Source organism: Mesoplodon densirostris, chromosome 10 (genome assembly GCF_025265405.1).
Source record: "Mesoplodon densirostris isolate mMesDen1 chromosome 10, mMesDen1 primary haplotype, whole genome shotgun sequence".
Lineage (NCBI taxonomy): Eukaryota > Metazoa > Chordata > Mammalia > Artiodactyla > Ziphiidae > Mesoplodon > Mesoplodon densirostris.
This window is the reverse complement of record NC_082670.1, coordinates 35,390,387-35,411,485: the sequence shown is the minus strand read 5'-3', so window position 1 is coordinate 35,411,485 and position 21,099 is coordinate 35,390,387. Positions and strand designations below refer to the sequence as shown.

Sequence of the window (21,099 nt, the reverse complement as noted above, 5' to 3'; positions counted from 1 at the left end):
ACCTCAGCAGAAGATGAAAGTACAGAAAATGCACAACGGAAAATAGTCCTATGTATTCTGCCGATGGAGACTCAGATCTGAGTAATGATTTTCCCAAATCCCAAATGTTCAGGAGAAACATTTTTAAAAAGTGTACTGTTCAAATGGTGGGTTGGGGGTCCTTCTTTGAATGTGGAGTAGGAGAAAGAAAACTTCCAGAATGTTCTGTTAGCTTTTCTAGCATTTCCTGCTCTCTGACAGCTACTCCTATTACATTGCTTGTGATTTCTGAAGTGATCACTGATTGGCTCCCCGGTGAAAACCCTTCTGTGCAGCGACCTGTGATGGGCATTTTCCTTTAGGCCTGGAGGGGTCTGTGGAGGGCGAAGAGGTGCCAAGACGTGTCAGTCAGACTCTTTCACCTGCCTCCACAGCAGCTGGTTCCGGGACTGGTCGAGGGTGGGCCTCAAGCCAAAGAACAGCCATCATTGTCCTTTGTTGCCAAAGACAATGCTGCCAGTGGTAGTTCACTGACGTAGAAAAACCAACGCCAGGATTTTAATAAGTGAAAAATGGCCTGGTTTATGCCGCTGCTTTGGAAGCCGTCTATTTCTTTCCCTACAGTTTGGGCTTTAATGGCATTTTTAGAGATATGATGAATGGAGGTGGGTATACATGAATGTGTTCAAAACACAGCCCCATGTGATGGAAAGCAGCTTAAATGTTATTGTGTATGGGACAGGCAAATGCAATGAAAATGGCTCTCCTTTCTGAAACAAAGACACCGTTATTTTTTGGGGGAGATCCTAAGTTGGTTATTTCTTCCATTTCTGATTTCAACTTGTTTCAACATCAGGACTGATGTAAATGGTGTACAGAGAAGGACAAAAAAGGGGTTTGTGGCCAGAGTTTAATCTACCTAGTTTGGGTTGGCTTGTTATAAGAAAAGGAAACAATATGGAAGTTTGGGTTGACTGATTATGTCATGTAAACATTAGGTATTATGTGGTCACTCCTGAATTAGTAGCCTTTAGGGATTTTTAAGAATGAAATTCAAGTGGCAGGTCTAGATCACGATGTCAGAGAAAAAGCAAATTGCCTGAGAAGAGACAGTGGCAACCTGAACTCTAAGCATGTGGGCTGGCTGATGTGTAGATCACAAACACAGCTTCCATTTCCTCTCAGCAGGCCAATTACATGTGCACCCCCCACCCCCGCCGCCAGCATCTCACTCCTGCCCCGGGGTCCAGAGGCAGGATGTAGCTCAGTTTGGGAGGGGAGCTGAGTCATCATCCCACACAGGTCATGGTACATCTGTGCCACGCTCCCACTTCCTGACTCTTAGATTAATTAAAGGACTTGTAGGGGAATGAAAATTCCACTTGATTTAATTTCTCCCTAGGAAAAATGCACTCAGTAATGTCATAAATCTCTTGAAACCAGTTTCCTCCAAGATTGCCTTGGAAATTTTAAATATGTGTACAAGTTCCACCTTGTACTTCCTTAATCTTAACCTTGTGTCTGAGATGCAGTGGTGGAGGGGCTACTCCCTGTGGTCAAGCACCGTGAAGGGCTTGTTGAGTAATGCGGCTGAGTCTCAGTGATCCACTGACCTGGGCCCTCCTTGGATCAAGAGCATATTTGAAAGATGCTTGGCCAGGAGGTGGGTCTTAGTCTACTATTTGCATAGAATGAAGTAAGAGTAACACTGGTTTTATTAACACCACTGAACTAGCAGCCACTTTCTCGTTAGCAATACATGTTTGAATTTTAACACTGGTATGAGCCCTACTTATTATTATCTAGAAAATAGAAAGGTCTACTTGCCCAGGGCTTCTTCTAGTATATCTGGACTCTTTGTGTGTAAATTACAGACACCCTCTCTGGAAGATCAATTACATCCCTCAGACCCCGGGCCCCTGCCTCTTGGGCAGCTTGTAGGGCAGCCTCCAATTTGCCTCATCTCAAGAATGTGGCAAACTGGATTCATCAATGTATGTTTTCTCACCAAAATTATGGTGAACTTAGAATTATTTGTGACAACAACTCATTGTATTCAGAGAGAAACACTAAGTGTATTAGTATAGGCCACTGGTGCCTTCCATAATTAGCATAGTTCATTAGTGTTGGAACAGTTTCATTTTGGTTTAGAGAGTTAGGTATTTTTCAAGAGCAAAACTTTTTTTATCACTTTCTGGGCAGAAACGGTTTATAAAATGTCCTTCCCTCTTGTCTCCCCAGGGATGAAACTTCCAGTTGCATTAGGAACTTCCAGTCAGACGACAATTAGGAACTTCCAGTCAGACAATTAGGAACTTCCAGTCAGACAATTCTGACAAGCTGGCTCTGGATCAACTTAAGCCTGTTTCCCCTTCCCTCACTATTGGTTTGGGTCACTGACCCCTTTGAGAATCAGATAAACTATGGATATTATCTCTAGAAAAGTGCTCCTGACCCCCAATTTTTTTTCATGCAGTATTAGGAGTTTTGAGAATTCACGCCAAGAAAGGAGTTTTACATAGGATTTTAAGAGAGACCCATTACACTGAAGTAGTTATCAAAATTTAAAAAATTTTGTGATATAGAAATATCTATGTGCTTTTATATAAATGCATTAAATTACAAGATCTACTGGTGACTCTAATAACTCCTGTAATTTTGAAGTACTGATGGGTATAAAAGATATTTTATGATGTCTGCTAACTGTGCTGTGAAATGAAAATGTCTGTGATTTCCACTGTGACAGGTGCTGCTACTTCTACTGTGGCCTGCTGCCGACATTCATCATTGGAGGAAATGCTAAACTGCAGTTAGAGGTTAGTGAAAATAAAGATGCATTTTTCCTCCATCCAAGATCCTGGACCTTAAGTCAAGAATCTCTGAGACTCTGGAGATTCTTGGCCTGGTACTGGGCATGGCTCGGGGCTTGGTGGCCTCAACTCTTTCCGCTCAGGCCACAGAAGAGAACGCGGGGCTCCCTGTTTCCCTAACTGAAGTGACCTGAGGCTATTGTGAGCTTCCATATTCTGTAGGAAAAGCCAAAAGGGACATTCATAGTGGTTTCCGTCCTGTCCTCACTTATGAGAGGAGAAAGGTGAGGACAAGAGGGACACAGGGAGTCAGCTGTGACCAGGTAACTCCTGCTTTCCCTAGCACAGTGATGAAGCCACAGGGAAGCTGCAGCTTCGTGAAGCTGCCCCAGCCTGGGAGATGGGTCACCGTGTGTCTTCTAGCCTGGTGTGAAAGAAGCATTTTCCTCTCACTTTGACAAAGATCTGAGGCATACTATTTTCGAGTTTGCCTGTTGCCTTAACCTCACGGGTCCAGGGATGCTCACTTAAGTGGGGGAGCCCTGCTGGGCAGCCTGTGCCCTGGGAAGGCACAGTGACTCATTTTTTCCTCTCATCCTCCAGGCGGCTTACTGAAATGGTGCTGAAAATTGCACACCTGGGCCAAAAACAATAAGTATAAGCTCTGGGATGTGTAAAAGTGTTCCATGGCACTTGAAAATGAGAAATGTCGCTATAATTGTACAGTTGTGACCAGTTGGGCTATTGCTGGAAAACACCAGGAAAAGCAAAACTTTCTCATTCAGATGCTAGAGCTCAAGGCTGTATAAGGACGAAATGTTCAAGTTCTAGACAAAAGAAATTACGTTTCCTGATGGATGGTAGGAGAGATGACAAACTTCCAAGGAGAGGTGCTCTCAAAGCGGCTTCCTTGGCAGGGACCTCCTGAAACTCATCCTCACAGCTACTTGGAAGCACATCATGACCTGATTTTCACCAGGAAAATGGCCTGTGAAAGAGGCTCACAGAATATCATCTGCTTACCAATTTTACTTCTTGCTTCATTTATACTTTCTCCCAGGGCCTTTGCTTCAGAAAATCTGGAGGAAAAAAAAAAAGAAATGAGAGCTTAACCTTTTCTGTTCATCCTAAATTATGTTTTAAACATAAGAGCTTTCCGAGAGGTCTCTAAAATATTATAAAGCTTTATCAAAAGACATAAAAGAAAATTTAAATGAATGAAATATATTAGGCTTAAAAGTAGAGATAAAATTTGTATTAATTACTGGTATCGTGAATTTTTACTCCTCTCTCCAGCATAGAACTTCATTCTCATAGTCTCTGATTTATGTAGATTTATCAAATCTACTTTTGATTTCTAGTATTTTATGATACAAGGGAACCAGAGTAAAGCACGGCTGTAAGCCTTCTGTACCACAATAGTGGTAGTACCACACTATTAATCACAGTGCCAAGATCTTAGAGTCAAAGAATACTTAAAGAACATTTTTTTTTTCTTATCCTTTTTTTTTTTTTCTGACCAGCAAACTATGGCTGGTCATGATGCGGATCCATCCCATCACCAGTTTCTGTAAATCAAGTAGTATGGGACACAACCATACCAATTTGTTTGTTTATTGTCTAAGGCTGCTCTCACGCTGCAAAGGCAGGGTCGAGTGGCTGGGACAGAGACTATAGGGCCTGCAGAGCTGAAAATATTTATCATCTGGCTTTTTCCAGAAAGAGTTTGCTTACTCCTGTTATATATGATGTTAAATCACATTTTGGACATATAAAAACAAGAAGAAAAAATCCTTAATTATCCCCTACCCAGAAGTAAGCTCATTTTGAGATCCATCCAGTCTTCTTTCTGGCCAGTTTTTACAGAGTTAAGATCATACCATATATATGATTTTTGTGCTTTGGGTTTTTTGTTTTTACTTAGCATTATTAGTCCTTCCCTATATTATCAGAAACTTCTCCTCTATCTTAGATTGCTGCCCACTAGTCCACCAGATGCTGTGTTGAGTTTACTTAATGACTCCTATTTTCTAACAGGTATTCCTGAGATACCCCCTGAGAGCCCAACCCGTGCTAGAGAAGTGTAGGAAATGGCCTCTGTAAAAACCATGCCATCCAGGCCCCTACACACAGTGGGCCCTTATGAAATGTCAATGCCCCATCCCCAAATCTTTCTGGATCCCAGTAAATCTCAGATGTCACATTGTTTCATCCATAAACGCTTTAGTCGAGCATGAGTTTGTTAGAGGAAGTGGGGAGAAGAGGGCATTCCAGGCAGGGGAACAACATAAGCAAAGGCCAGAGTGCCCAGCAGCCTCCAGGCTCGGTGGAAAAGAGGCGTGAATGATGTCACTGCTATTTTCCGAATGTGCCTGCTGGGCCTGAGATTGCAGACAGATGTTTCCAGGGAAGGGGACTAAATTTTCTCTTAGTGCTCAGTTTCTTGGGACTCCATCTCTGCCTCCTCATTAAGGGTGTTCAGGCTCATCACGGATGACATATGTCCCTTCCTCAGCTAGTGCCTGTCACCTTCCGGAGAGAAGTGCAATCCCATTTGATGCTATGAAGACTGAATTCAGCTCAGCAAACGTTCATATCATGTGTAGATCACTGTGCTGCGCTCTGTGGGCTCATTCTGGCCTCTGTACCCTGGGCAGAGAGACTCTGAGGTCTGGTCCAGGCCACTCAGATGAGGACTATCTTCATACTTGAAGTTCTGCCAAGTGTGGGGCTCTAATTGTTTGGTGGTCGCTGCATCCATCCCCAATACCTAGGATTTCATGGGGTTTGATAGTCCTCAATTGCTCAATGAGTGCATTGAGCAATTGCCTCTTATTGCCTGTTCCAGAGAGTTCTGGAAGCTTTAGATTCTTGGGAATGAGGAAAACACAAGAGCAGGGCTGCAAAGCTGTTGAAATTCATGTCAATGCTGGAGGAAACCAGAGTAGAGCTGGAGGAGGGAAGACCCTGCAGGCAGAATGGGCCATCTCCACAGCAGCCCGGCTCAGAGAAGCTCCGACAGGCCTGGAAGGGAGCCCCCAGCCTGGGCGGTGCCCACGTGTGCCTTGCGGGGGGGAGTGGGGGCACGGCGAGGAGCTGCTGAGTGCTGCGGTCGATCGTCTCCAAAGAGCCGCCCCACACCAGGGCTGGCAGACACCACCGGGAACCACGAGCTGTCCATGCTCTCTTCTGCAGCCCAGCGCGAGCTAAAAAGGGCTTTCCCACTGAAGAGGTGCGGGCTGAGGGCCGCCCTGTCTCCGCCAGACCATTTTTCCTTCAGGCTGCAGCTGTCACTGCTCCAGACCACCCCACCCACAGGTTTTCCTGATCTCTGGTTGTCAAGACAAACCCTTGCCTAAGGAAGCCCAGCCCTGAGGGGGAAGGAGGGGAGGAAGGGGTGGCGGGAGAGATGAGAAAGAAGGTGGCCCCCGCACTCCTGCCCTGTTCCCCCCGGGCACCCTGCACCTCCACACCTCCCAGCCCAAGTCTCCCTCAGCCCCGGCCCCTCCCCTTCCTCCCGCCCCAGCCCCCGTTCTGATCTTCCCGAGGGGGAGCCTCCTGACTCCTGAGCTTCTAAAAGGGGCACATTCCCATTAGGGATGTGGTCCAGGTGGTTGAACCTGTGTGGACTTTCCCCAGGGGTGCCGCCCTCCTGGACAATATCTGAGGCTGCTGGGAGGAGGCTGGTGCCGGGGAGCCGCTGAGACTCAACCAGTACCACCTGTGAGCCCCTGAGGGTCTCCTACTCCCGGTGCCAAAACATCCCTATTGGGGAATCTCTGCGTGGCTCCATCTGAGGAGTGTATGGTGCTGGAAGCAGTTCCAGAGTGGGGCCCGGCAGACTGCCCTGCCCACCCGCCCGTGCAGAGAAAGCTCTACCTTGGGGTGAGGCCTGGGTTTGGAAGAGAGAAGCAACACAGCGCTCTGGCTGTTCCTTCACAAGCCTGGCTCCCTGTGACATCCAGCCCTCACCCACCCAACAGCACCCACTGTGCGCCAGGCTCTGTCCACAGAGTAGAAACAGTTCTCTCCCGTTGGCATCCACGTTACATCAGCCACCTCCGTTTTTTGCCCTCTCTCCCTGGCTGCTGCTTCTCTGTCTCCTGTTCAGGCTTTTCTTCTGCAGCCTGTTCCTTAGATGTTGGTAATGGTCAGGGTTTAGTCTTAGACCCTCTCTGGGCATTCCGTTCATTCCATTCTAGGCAGTGCCTTCATCGGTCACCTCTACGGACACCTCCCAGATCTCCATCTCGGCCCTGCTTTCCCTGACCCACTATCCAATTGCCCATTTGATCCCCTGAAGATTATTAAAACCCATGGGATCTACAGCAGAACTGATGCCCTTCCCTGAAGGCCTCTCTGCCTTCCTCCCATCCTTTCTCCTCTCCCTGCACAGCACCCACTCACCCAGGTGCTCATGCCAGTAACCTGCACACAATCCTCTGCCCTGCTCTCCATTGGATCCTTCACTCGGCCCTGGAATCTCGCCCATTCTACATCCTCAGTAACTATCCTGACGTCCCACTGAGCTTCACCCTACTCCACCTGCCTTGGGAAGGAGCTGTCGCTCTCCCCCAGACCACTTCAACAACTGATTGCTCAGCTCCCTGCATTCATGCTGCCTGCCTTTGGGCTATTTCCTACCTTTCAGTCTTTCCTGTCTTCTGGTCTAGGGTGATTAACTTAATATGTTGATTATTCATCGAGTGAACAAACATCCAATTTTCTTCCCAATCAGAGAGAAAGACCGTATGTCTGTATAGTCTGTATCTATGCCCTTTCTTTCCTCTGTTGACTTGTCCCTGACATGGCACTTTGGCTGCCTCTGTTATATTGTGATGAAGATCCACCTTTCATTTCCTTTACACTCTTTAAAAATACCAAAATAGAAAATTTCATCCCATTTCCCCATCAAGATGGCTGCCCTCTTGTCTCCCATTGAGCGGTTCCTTCCCTGACTCTCAGGAAGCCGCTGCTGCCTTCACCTACTTCTAGGAAGCAGTTCTCACGCAGTTTTCTTGGCTGCTAAGATTTCTCAAAGTCAATTTCAAATTGTCATTCTCAAGCCGAAAAGCAGTGTTTTTGAGTACCGTTTTTGTGGCCAGCACTGTTTTAAAAAACTGTGGGAGGCTTAGAAGATGCTAATCTAATCTCTGCTCTCAGAGTTCATAATTCTTGTTCAGGAGACAAGGTGTAAATACAAAAACAAATGGCAAAAAAATAAAGGTTAAAACTGGAGTCTAATAGGAACCAGGGAACTCCTATTTGTCACGGACGTTATTTCCAGATGGTGCCACGAGATTTCTCGCCACTCTTGGTCCAGTTTTCCCGTTGGCTTTAGATTGCTGTTCTATTCTCTATCTGAAGGATCCAACTGAGTGAAGGGGTGCTTTTCTTGGTTTAGTTCACATTATCAACACCTTCATTTCCAATTGCGGCTAATCTCCCCATTTATTTATTCTTTTGTTACTTAATGGGACTCAGTGACAGGGGATTCAGTTTGCATGAAAGATCTGCCACAAAAGAAAGTTAGCTGTGTGGTGCCCGGGCACTGGAATTTGCCAAGCATGGGGTTTCCAGCCTCTCTTCATATTATTATATACTATGAGGATGAGTCATGCCTGAAAAATGTAGTGATTTTCAGCGGCACTTCTACTTGAATTGTCTTCTATTGAAAAATCCAGCTTAAGAATTGGCTCACGTGCTCTAGTTCACCGAAGGGTAAATATCCCATTAATGTGCCAACATCTTGTTTCTGTTGTCACAGTCAGGCAGCACAACTTTCCCCAGGCTGGGGACAGAGCTGAGATGCGCTAGAAGTTCCCTGTGGGGTAGCAAAGGGTGCCAGCAAGAAGGGGAAGAAATCGCTCCTACTAAGTAACACTGATGTCTGAGCCATTGATGGTCCCCGGCTGCATCTCTGCATCAGCCTTGCACTCTGAGGGAGCTGAGGGAATTCAAAGGGATCTGGGCCACCAATAGTCCCTATATTTGAGCTTAGAAGCTACTTGCCATTGGCTAACAAGGCTGAGCTGCACCAAGGTTCGTGTGTGGGGTCCTAAGCCCCTCTTTCGTAGACTTTTCCAACAGGACGGCTCAACACCTGAGCCATCGGATGGCAGAGTTATTTGATGCGAGAAGCAGGGAATAAAGTGGGAGGCCAGGCCCGTGGGTCTTGGTGGCTTAGGATTACCAGAAGGGTAAGACTTTGTAAGAGGAAGTCTGCTAGAAGTAGGGTTAGGGAACAGCAATTTAATGCCGCCCTGAGGAACACCCCTCTGGCACATGTCTGTATTCCCAGGACCAGTCCTTCCACAGATGGTCCACATGGTGCTCCTGGTCACTAGAGGGAATGGGAGCAAATCTGTGCAAGGGATCAGGGTTACTGCAGACTGTTTCCTAAAGGGAGGCATGGAAGTCATGTTTTATTTTGATGTCTGCTATGGGAGCACTGGTTGTAGTTATTTGTTTTCATATAAAAACACTTCTCTTTGTCCTCTGCCATCGCAGTTATGAGCATGTAATATCTGATAACTGAATACTCTCCATGAATGCAAAAAGTTTCCAATCCTGAGAAGAGAGTAGGTCATGGCTTACTCTCCCCAGTACCAAATATTCCTTTAATAATTGGTAACGTTGAACAGATGTAGACATTTTAAAAATGTGGGCTGGCCTCCTGACTTTTCATTTGATTATAAAAGACTGATTTACTGCTGGGAAAACCTCTTCTCAGAGGAGAGCTTTGTGTGAATTTCATTAATTCCTTTGCTTTATGGCCACAAGGAAGACGGGACCACCATTATTACCAGCCCATCCTGTGTGACTTAAATGTATTTGAACCCAAAAGCACATCTGTCCCGTGGGCTGTCAGAACTCTACTATTCTACTAGAGTTAAGTGAGCTCTGTGTTGGAAGCCCACAACATCTTCATCCCTGCCATCCCCTCAACCCATCCCCCGCAGGAAAAAGACCTAAACTCAAGGGTACAAGCCCGATCCTGGAGCCATGCCAATCTAGAACAAGGAAGACAAAGTAGTATATTCTTCCTAAGCCAGTGGTTCTTCAACCTGAATGTGCAGAGTCGTCGCCTGGTAACTGGTTTAACCTGTGGAGTTTTGAGGCTTTCCCGCAGAGGTTCTGGGTCTCAAGGTCTCTGGACAAGGTTTCTGTCTGGCCAGTGTTTTTCAAACCTGGTGGCATGTTGGAATCCTGAAACAAATGATGCTCAGGCTCTACCTAATTCAGTGAGAATATCTGGGGAGTCAGGCCCAGGCTCTGGTAGCTTTTACAAGCTCCATGGGTCATTTTACTGTGAAGCAAGGGTTACGAGGCGCCCGTATAAGCTATGAAGCCTGAGGTGCGGACACAGCTGAGAGCTCCTCGGAAGTCACTGGACGAGGCAGCTGCCATCCAGCTTCATGTGCTTGTCTCCAGACGAACAAGGTGTCCTTGTGTGCTTCAACACATCCAACTGACTCTGCTGAAACTACATGGCCTGCACCAGGGAGAAGCATTGGAAAGTCTGTGTGGATGTGCATATTCCATTTCTCTGGGGACAGAGTCTTCAGCTTTTCCTAGATTCACTTTATCTTCTCCCCACCCCTTGTTTTATTCATCTATCACTCATATTCCATGTTGGGCTCCCATTCTGCTCCCCTCAGAGGCAGCCATTCTTATGGTCAAAGTCGGTTAAAGTATACTTTTTTGTTCAGCTGTTTTTGTTTGCTTTGTGTGCATCTGTTTATAATTTACATAAATTGTGTGTTCTTACTTAGCGCTGTCCTTGTTGGTATGTGTGCATTAATCCATCTCCCACCTGCCACATCCGACTCCCCAACATGCAGCCTGCACAGAGAGCTCCCCAGCATTCTACCTCTCGACCTCCCCAGGCATGACGCCCACAAGGTCTCCAATGTTCCTCGGCCACAAACAGAGCTGCCGTGAACATCCTCATGTATGTCCCCTCCTGAATCCATGAGAACCTCTCGGGAGATACAGTCGGCCCTCTGGATCCGTGGGCGGAACCTGTGGATTTGGAGGCCCGACTGTACTACCCATTTTATATAAGGGACTTGAGCCTGAGCCAATTTTGGTATCTATGGGAGTCCTGAAACCAATCCCTATAGATACTGAGGCATGATGGCTGTAAACCCAGGAGGGGAACTGCTGGGTCACAGGGGTTGCAGACACCTCTTTGGTTAGGAGGGCTGCTCTGGCCTTCACTGAATTCCTAAAGTGATCTGGGATCCATGCCCCCCAAGTGTAAACGTCACTGGTCAACAGGCCGGGCTGGGCCCTCAGTGCTGCTTGCCTTTCCTTTTTCTTTTCCCCCAGTTCTCCTTCCACTTCTAAATGTATCAGCGTCAGCCCTTCTTGCTGTGTTTTTCTATTCAGGCTTCCTTCCAGGCTCCCCTCCCTCTGACATTCCGTACCGCCTGGCTCCCTGGAGCCTTGCTGGGTCAGTGTTTCCCTTGTTTTTCTCTCTCTCTCTCTCTCCCCGACTGGCTTGCTTCTGCCTGAGGCCTACAATCTTGCCCAATTCTCTCCCTTTCTGAAATCAACTTCCCTTCTCCTCAGGCCACTTCCCTTTTTCGTTTACAAATGTCTCCCACCTCTCACGGGCTTTCTGAACACATTGCTCACCCTCTCTCCTTTGCTCAATTCCTTCTCACTTGCCCCTTCCCTCCCAGTGCCCAACCCGTGCTCTTCCAGCTGCCAGCTCCCCATGCACTTGCCTGCTACCTCCTGCTTGTTTCTTTGGAGCATCGGACACCCCCAACAACACGCTCCTGGGAGCCGTCTCCCCTCTTGGCTCTCAGGCAGGTCTTTCCTGCTGGCTCTTCCCCTCTTCTCAGTCTCCCTCATGGCCTCCTCCCTGACCCCCACCCCTTTCCTTGAAAGCTTTCCCTGTGGTTCTACACTCCAGGCCCTTGTACTTCCACATGTTTTCCTGAGAGAGCTTATCCCCTTCTCATGCTTCCTTGAAACATTTATAAACATATGACTCTCAAACCTGGATCTCATTTTAATTCAACAAATAGTTTTTGAAAATGTACTGTGTGCTGAGATGCAGAGTCATATGTGACATATGAGAGTTCACAGTCTAGAACTCTAGTTTTTGAACTCTAGAGCCACATGTCCAGTTTGAGGACACGCGTCGAATTCATGGATTAGTTGAAACAAATGATGTACCTCTAAGTTTTTTCTAAAGGGTCCAGAACACAGGCTTGCTGGACAACCTATCAGCAGATGGTGTAGCCTGCTTTGCTTTCGGCCTGGGGAGCACACCAGAGGTGTCCGGGTCACAGGATGTGCATGTGAATACTTCCTTTGACCAAGAAGTACAGGACGGCTTTCCTGAGCAGCCGGAGGGCCTAGAGTTCTAAGATGTATCATTTAGTCTGTAGACACTTTTTTCCTTTGCCTTTGGAGCAGTGAAATAGCAATAGAGTCCCAGGCTGATGAGAATTAATGTGAGATGTGAGAATTGTATACAAAGTGCTGTCAGTCACAGCCCTGCTCTAACGTCGCTTACCCAGCGGTACTGGGATGATGAGGCTTAAAGTATGGGAGAGAAGTGTACCAGGCTGGATGTCATTCAACGTGAAACTGAACACACCTTGTGCCCTTCTTTCAGAAATCAAGTTTTCTCTAGGCTGGCCCAGCTAAGCTTTGGAGGACCAGCTGCTCACCGCGCCAGCCTTACCTCTGCTTCAGAATCTGTTTGTTGTCTTCGATGGTGACGCTGTCAGCATGGTCCCTCTTGAAAATTTCAAAAGCCTCCTGGCGTCCTAATGACATTTCCTCTCTCATCCCTGTTTGGAGACACGGGGAAATGGCCTCAGTCAGAGCATCAGGATCCCATTAATTTCACTGTCACTTTAGTCAGACTGTAAAGCCAAAGAGGCCCACAGCAGAGAGGCTCCTGACCAGACAGGTGACCCCAGGCTCTTCCAGCTGGCCGACGCCAGCCGCCAAGGAGGCCCTTTCAGTGACAACCGCCGCGCCCTGTGGGCCTGAGCCTGGGCATCCACGTGACTCGTGGTGGGTGGAGTTTGGAATGTCTGGTCAGAGGAAATGAAAACCAGAGCGCCAAGCCCTGGATGTCTGGGGACATCTGCAAAAGCACTTTCTGCCATCACTCAGGGCCACATTTCTGCCCATTTCCTGTTATGCCCCATTTTGGTTTTCTGTGAAATTTCACCCTGAATTTCCAGGCACTTAATTAAAAGAAGTATAATCCTAACTCAAAGATTTAGAATCTAGAAAATTCTGCCCTTAGTCTCCATAGAATGACTCATCCTTGTTACCTGTGTCTGGTGAGATGCCCCAGTTCTAACTTGAGAGTTAAGTTCTCAATCACAAGGTCCGCAAGCAGACTGCGGTGCAGGTTCCTGGTTCACGTCTAACTTCAACCTCCTGAGTCCCTTTAGGCACTACAAGGCCAAGCCTGGGCTTATCTTCTCTGTGCGCTCCCTGTCCCCCCTGTCCCAGAGGCTGGGCCCTGCTCAGGGACCAAACTCTGAAACCAGAGTCAGAATGGCCAGGGCCCTGGGAGTGAGCAGATGGCATCCCTGCCCTGAAGCCCTCTTCCTCACAGCCTCCCAGGGTGAGGCTCCAGGCAGGTGTGGGTCTGGGACTCCCATGGGGACAGCTGCATTCACAGCTGGATTTTGGATAAATCTATGGAGTCATTTTTTTTTTTTTTTGCGGTATGCGGGCCTCTCACTGTTGTGGCCTCTCCCGTTGCGGAGCACAGGCTCCGGATGCGCAGGCTCAGCGGCCATGGCTCACGGGCCCAGCCGCTCCGCGGCATGTGGGATCTTCCCAGACCAGGGCACGAACCCGTGTCCCCTGCATCGGCAGGCGGACTCTCAACCACTGCGCCACCAGGGAGGCCCCTGGAGTCATTTTTTTATGCCTCTGCCCTTGGTTCCCTTTCCTGTATTTTCATCCACTTAACTCTATCTTTGAAGCCCTGGCTGAGTGCTACCACCTCCATGGAGCTTTCTGTGAGGCCCAGACTAAACAAATCCTCCCTCTACTGTGTTTCTGTGACGTGCACAGCCCAGTAGACACAGCCACTTCATGTGACAACCCTTTCTCATGAAATTCATGTCTCTTAGGAGGTAGAGATAATATTTTTTTGTGAGTTCCCAGTGTCTTGCTCAATGTCTGGCATTTAGAAGGTGCTCAACATATGTCTGTTAAATGAATGAACCAGGAGTGATGAGGAGCCTTGCTCTCGTTGCCATAGGAACACAGTCCAGGACTAGAGGGACTCGCTCTGAGACCTAGGGTTCCAGAGGTGCGTTCATGTGGGCCACATACCACATCTTTTGCCTGGAAAAGCCCCGGTGTAAGGAAGTGGACCAGCCCATCTGACACCAATTTAATGATTACTGTTGATAAAAATAGCACCATGAAGAATGTCTGAATGGTGAGGCACACAAAGACACCCCACCCTTTTCCAATCAGAAGCAAATGGGCACATCTCAGTTCTGTCTCCACATCTGCCCCGCACACTCCCGAGTCGGGTGGGCCTGGGAAGGGGTTTGGGCGATGTTCAGAAAGATGGGCCCTGATAGGCGAGAGACATTAGCCAGAGAGTGCTTTGGCCCAGCGGAGCCCACCAGGAGCCAAAGGGCTCATTCCACACCTTCTCCCCACCCTAGTCCACGCCCAGCTCTGACAATGTATGCCTTTTATTGCGTCATTTTTATGATTTACCATTTTTATGATTTGTTTTAACCACAGAGGGTAGAGGAATGAGTCTCTCTGGACTAGGGCTGGGGGAGAGGGAAGCTCCACCAAGACTACACTGGAATCTGCCTGCCTGTGGGACCCCCAGATTGCTTCCCACACAGGAGGTAATGAGAGGGCTTCCACCAACCAGAGGCGGCAAGGGTGGAGGTGGGTGGAGGGTTGTTCAGAAAGCTGCAGCAAAGAAGAAGCATTCATGGCCTTTACCCTCCCAGGCTCTGCTTTCTTTTAGAGCTGACAGCCCAAGGTGACAGCTGTGTGGAGAGGCCAGGGCAAGGTTTCCCAGTACCCATGGTGCCGATACGGCAGTAGGTCCTGGAAGAACTTACAATCAGCTGAAAACCCCACGGGGCCTTCCCTAAGGTGTGGAGGGGTCCAGGCAGCGGGAGCAGAAGGGACAGGGGGCGCACAGAGGAGATAAGACCAGGAGGGTAGTTTGGGAGCATTTTGCAGAGAATTTTGAAGGTCGTGCTAAGAAATTTGGGGCCAGCGCTATGACATGTTATACACAAATCACCAACTTTCAAAGACTTAAAATTTAGTAAAGTACACATTATGGGATAGTTACACTGAAAGTATTTGATATTTTTGGTGAGTTAAAAGGCACTTGGGGTCCTGCAGTGCCATGGGCTTATCATCAGGAACACAGGATTGGCTTTCCTCCTGCTACAGTGGAGGAAGATTCTGGCATTGGTGTTCTTTGACGGTGATGACCTCAGGTGAATGGACATGAGTGTGAGGGCTGTAATCTCAGCAGCTCGCATCCTAAGTGTCTGCTCAGGGAGGTCAAGGTGAGGTGGTGAGGATGCCCATAGACTGAAGGCCAAGAGGCAAAGCCAGGCCTGGAAGCCTACTGGGGCTTCACGGCTGCCATGTGGAGGGTGAGGCTGGGTCCACAGGGAGGGGCACATGGAAGGGACCCCACAGGCAGCTGCGGCGCGTGGCCGTGGCTCCACCTCCGTCCCACTCTTGTCCATCCCCGTTCTGCTGGCTCAGAGCCCATATCCAGCCCCTTTTGGACGGTGCTAATAGACCAGTTCTCACTCCAGTTTGGGGCCAGCCACCAAGCTAATCAGCAGCTTTTTATTTACTGAAGAGATACCTCCACCTCCCTTTCCCTCTCAGGGTTTGCAAAACAGCTCTTTCTCGTCTGGCGAGCTCTCGCCCCTAAGCACACCTCGTGCACTAAAAACAGCAGGAGCCGTGCAGCACGCAGTGACTGAGGGCTCACTTCGCTATGAGATTATCATCGATTTATTTATTCTCTCGATAAGTATTTATTCATCTTGTTTATTCACGTGCTAGGCACGTGACAGAGATATAAACTTGAACGAGAGGATTACAGCATGATCCTTGCCCTTAAAGAGTTCAAAATCTAGTAAGGGAGAAAGAAAAGTGAACAAATAATTACAAAGAAGTTGCTGCTTGCTGTAAGGGAGGCGTGTTGCCCAGTGCTGGGCGGCGGGGAGGGAGGGAGGGCCAGCTCTGTCATGGCGTGTGTGAAGGGTCCTGAAGATGAAGTGGCACTTGCGAGGTGGAGAAGTGGAAGAGATCCCAGGAGGAGCGGTCGGAGGAGTGTGGATTAACAGGGCAACTGGATTAATACGCGCGGTTCTGCCACCTGATAGGAATGACCTTTGGGTGACTCAGAAATAAATTTTTTGCATACCTGACGCTAAGCATGGTGCCAAGTGCTTTCTTACATATTATTCCAGTTAAACTTGTTCATGATCCCTGGTCATAATTTCATTTTACAGAGGAGGAAACTGGGGCTCACTTAAAGAAATAGTTATAAAGGGGTAAAAAATTGCCCAGCTTTCAGAGGAAGGTAGACCCACTTTTAGACCAGTTTTTCCAGGGAAAAGTATGCCTGATAGAGGAAGCAGGTGGTGGGCCTCCAAATGACCTGGTAGAAATAGATTTACCCACGAGATTGTACTCTTATTAGTGCCTATCTTGTCTAAAACTTTTAAGTCTTTTTTTACAGTATCACAGAAAAAACAGAACCATGAGTTTTGTTCACTGTTTGCATAGTTCACTTCATATGTTAATATGTTCTGTTAGTGTTTCTAGAATTTGTAAGCTCCATGAGGGCAGGGATTTTTATCAGTTTGGTTTGCTACAGTCTTGTTAGCACCTGGATAGTACCTGGCACACAGGGGGAACTCAATCAAATATCTTTTGAATGAATGAATGAATGAATGAATGTTTTAGATACTTGGCGTTGTTCCTTTTAGGACAGTGCACTGTGATGCGATGGTGGAAGAGAGGTACACACCCACTGCTCTCCCTCTCTCCACCATCACGCTATGGGGTGTGTCCATCCCCTGTATGGTATGATTTTAGAAACCCAACACCATCTTCTCCCCACTACATGTTACCATTAGAGGTGAATTTCAACTCTAAGAAGCTCTTATAAAAAGGCAAATACTCTTTTTTTTTTTTTTTTTTTTTTGCAGTACGCGGGCCTCTCACTGTTGTGGCCTCTCCCGTTGCGGAGCACAGGCTCCGGACACGCAAGCTCAGTGGCCATGGCTCACGGGCGCAGCTGCTCCGCAGCATGTGGGATCTTCCCGGACCAGGGCACGAACCCGTGTCCCCTGCATCGGCAGGTGGACTCCCAGCCACTGCGCCACCAGGGAAGCCCAAGGCAAATACTCTTGAAGGCATCTCTTTTAGGGCTAGCAAAGAAAAACTCCATGATTTCTTGACAATTAGCTAAGAGGTCCTGCAAAGATGAGACATAAGATGGTGTCTCAGGCTGGTGCCAGAATCAGGGGGATCTGAGCTTGCAAGGGAAGATGGATATACTGTGCCTTCTTCCCAACTTTGTTTAGTCTGTCAAACTCAGAGGCTCATCAGCTTTGGCCCTCAGGAGTTCTGATTTGCCATGCCCATTTCTAGTTCTCAGTTGTTTCCTTTTAGTGAATTTCAGTCATAGGTCCCAGTGTTAAATCCCAGAAAATACGGATGACTCAGAGAAGCCTGCTGGCTTGCTGAATCACAGGACTGTTTAAAACCTAAAGGAGAGTAAATAAAATATCACAGGGTAGTATAAAATTTCAAACAAAACAAAGCAAAAACCAAAACCCAAAAAAACCCTAAAGGAGAGGAGTTTCTCAATCTCAGCAACAAAACAGGACATTACAATTCTGGGTTGTGAGTTGGATGGAAAATATTTCCGAGTCCTGAAGGTATAACCTCTTCTGGTTTTCGATACCTATTAAAGAGCACTTAGATAGAAACGGCAGTCAATGAGGTACCCTCAAAATTAGCCTTGGAATTGGGTTTCTGGAAATGATAGGCACCCAAAGTTCTTAGGTACTGGTCCCTTACACATTTCTTAATGCTCTTTTTTTCTGCCATCCTGAAATTTGGTTCCTTATTTTTCTAAAGAATACAAAATCAGTACTTTTGGAAGTCCTCCCTGCCCCCAACACAGGGCCCCATGGAAACCAAATGGAAAGAAAAAACAACGGAAATGGAGAGTTTATGCTGCTGCCGTTGGGCCTGCTGTCTGATTTCCTTTAGTCTAGGGCTCCTGGGCCAGAGCTCATTTTCCTGGCTGCCCCCAAACAATCTATTACTGCTTAAGCTATTGCTTAAAAATTGACAGGAATAAAATGATGGAGAGTTGTGTTATTCAAGCTGAAAAATGATTTGCTAATCAGAGCCAAAAATATATTTTCCTTGGGAAAGACATTTATTCATGTGGTGCCTCACTTCCTTCTGACTGAAGAAGGAAAGAGAGAAAAGAAGACCAACAGGGAAAGAGGAAAAGTGAGAGATGGGGTGGATTCCAAGGGGAGAGGGGGTGTGAACCCAGCGTTTGGGACTAAAAACATGAGAAGACTCAGAGCTGGGAAGGGACATTCAGGGCTCAGGCAGGGAGAAGACTGGATGAAGGGGATGATTACACTCTCTGTGGCTTGGTAGCAGAAGCTTTCAAAACCAAAGATAAGGGAATGGCTTTGATATAGTGTTAGGATGAATACCTACAATATGTAGACCATGGAAGTGCATACAGGAATGAGAAGCAACAGGTAGGGATAGAGTGTTTTTTGGGTATCTGATATAAGTTCTATATGCACTGAAATTTCTCAGTAAGTGTTGACTTAGGTGAAATATACAAAAGTATCCTCACACAAATAGCCAGAAGAGAATTCCATCCTCTAGTGCGTGGAGAAGTTAGAATGAATGGACCAATGGGAGGGAAAGGAATGAAGACTTTAGATGACAGGAAGGGATAACTTATCAAGGTGGCATGAAACATATAGGTCAGGAGGGATAGGAGGACCAAAGGAAGGGTCAGTGGTTCAGCATTCTTGGGAATGGTGCTTGGAACGAGGATGTCTGCGGGGCTAAAGAGAGGAAGTGATGGCTTCAGCCTGAAACTCAGGTGAAGGACAAGTCAGCAGCTTCTAGCATGGAGAGCAAAGGGTCCTTTGATGCTGGACTGAATGAACTCATGAGATCTGGAGGTGCTAAAGGATGGACCATCTCCCAGAAAGATTAGAAAGGACATCTGAGATACTGTCTTCATTGTCCTCCCCACCCCATCTGTGGGGTAGATGCTGTCATCTAGGAAGGAGGAGTTACATGAAAGTTGGAAGTTACATGAAAGACAGAGATGGCACATATGTAGCTCCCATGTTCCCACTTTCCTTCCTCACACCCCTGGAAGACATTGCTAACCAATCACAGCATCCTTTGCTGGGGAAACTAATTATAGCACTAGAGTTGTCATAATAGCTCTTCAGGCAGCCTCTTGCAGTCAATCATCCCTGGCATAGAAGCTCTTCCTGTAATAGATGGCTCCCACATTACTACCCAATTAAATGACAGCTGCTGTTACTTTCATCATTCCTGTGCTTTAAGGGAAAAATAGCTGCCTTCTTCCATCATCTTAGGGGCTGACATGAAGGTAATTTTCCCCAGGGAGCGGCATCAATGCCCCGAATCACTGAGAGTGGCCGTCTGGGAGGAGATGCTGAGGAGCGCTCTATTCATGTCTCTCCACTGCCAGGGTGGTGGAAGTCACCACAGGAAGAATTGCCATGTGCCATGGCTCTATTTACTTTAAGGGCCAGGAGCAGCTCATCTACAATTTGTGGAGTTGCTGGGTGGGTACAGCAGGGTATGGAATCAGAGGATGAAGGGAAGACAAAACCACTTAGGCACGGCCAAAGTGACTGCAGATGTGAAGACCAAAGAGTAGATCTTTTGGGGGTGACCAAGGACACTTGCCCAACCTGCTTCTCCCCTTTTTTTTTTTTTTTTTTTTAGCTGTACGCAGGCCTCTCACTGTTGTGGCCTCTCCCGTTGCGGAGCACAGGCTCCGGACACGCAGGCTCAGCGGCCATGGCTCACGGGCCCAGCTGCTCCGCGGCATGTGGGATCCTCCCAGACCGGGGCACGAACCCGTGTCCCCCGCATCGGCAGGCAGACTCTCAACCACTGCGCCACCAGGGAAGCCCTGCTTCTCCCTTTTGATTGACAACTTCTGGAAAGGGTTGGTGCCCCAAAGGCTTTGGGGTCAAAAGCCTATGTTCAAACCAGGTGATACCACCTGGGCTGAAGTCCTCAGATTAGGACTTGCCTTGGAGTTTCCTAAATTGCCACATGAAAGATGTCAAAGGAGAACCTTTAATTAGTAGATTCTTAGGGCTGGCTCGGAGCAGGCTGAAGCATGGCAGGCTTGGCAGTGGCTCTAGGGAGTGGAGTGAAGGGAAGATCCAAAGTGGAAAGCCACTGAAGCCTTAGGAGACCCACCCAATGGTGGCACCACATCTAAATAAATCAGATGGGTTCCTGACTCCTGGTTCCAGAAATCACACATCCCACTGGCAACCTACCAGGCCCGGCAGCACAGACCATGTGGGCTGGACGGAATGAAGGGGCAGCGCACGAGGCAGGCTGTGTTTCCTTTTTGTCTTGGTACCAGGGTTGATTCACCCTCCTGATGCAGCTGTGTCCTGGATGTGGTCCTGAGCAGGTGAAGAAAGGCCCCATGTGCCAGCCCAGTGGGCGGGCTTGGAGCCCCTGAAAGAACGGCAGCTGCTTGAACATAGTTGCCCACTTCCAGCAGTAACATAAAACCTTCAGACAATGGTCCCCAAATCATCTGCTGAAAACTATCATTTTCCTAACCCAGCATCTCTGGGGTTTTTATTTTGTGAGTGTTCTCATTCAGGACAAAGTGCCCATGTGGGTTGCTTAGAGAGACCTGTGGATAGACACAGGCATGGAGCTTGGAGAGCAGCCTGGGTCATGTTGGCATTTCTGCGTTTTGGAGTTCACTCAGGAATCTGGAGGCCAGCAGTGTTTCCACGAAATAAGACAGCATCCTGTGGCTCCTGCTGACAGGCTAACCTGGACCTATGGGGTCCTTTTCATCGATTTCAACCCACGGATGTGGCAGCCCAAAAGGACCTTGGGGTCTCATTCCATGCCCAATATTTGGACCAACCTTGGGAATCTGGGTGGAAGGATATGTGTGTTCTAGCCCTTTGTGGGTTAAAGGGCAGTGGACTGAGAGGCCCACTGA

At 47.8% G+C, this 21,099-nt stretch overlaps 1 protein-coding gene across 1 annotated transcript in view; it reads right to left on the bottom strand.

Moving 5' to 3' along the window:
* Nucleotides 1-21,099, bottom strand: part of KIF6 (kinesin family member 6) — a 402,079-nt gene that overhangs the window by 74,268 nt on the left and 306,712 nt on the right. Inside the window, exons 14-15 of the mRNA XM_060109677.1 lie at nucleotides 12,496-12,604; nucleotides 3,813-3,868 (exon numbers count right to left, since the gene is read on the bottom strand). Coding sequence (XP_059965660.1) covers nucleotides 3,813-3,868; nucleotides 12,496-12,604 — 165 coding nt within the window. The remainder of the gene's footprint in view (nucleotides 1-3,812; nucleotides 3,869-12,495; nucleotides 12,605-21,099) is intronic.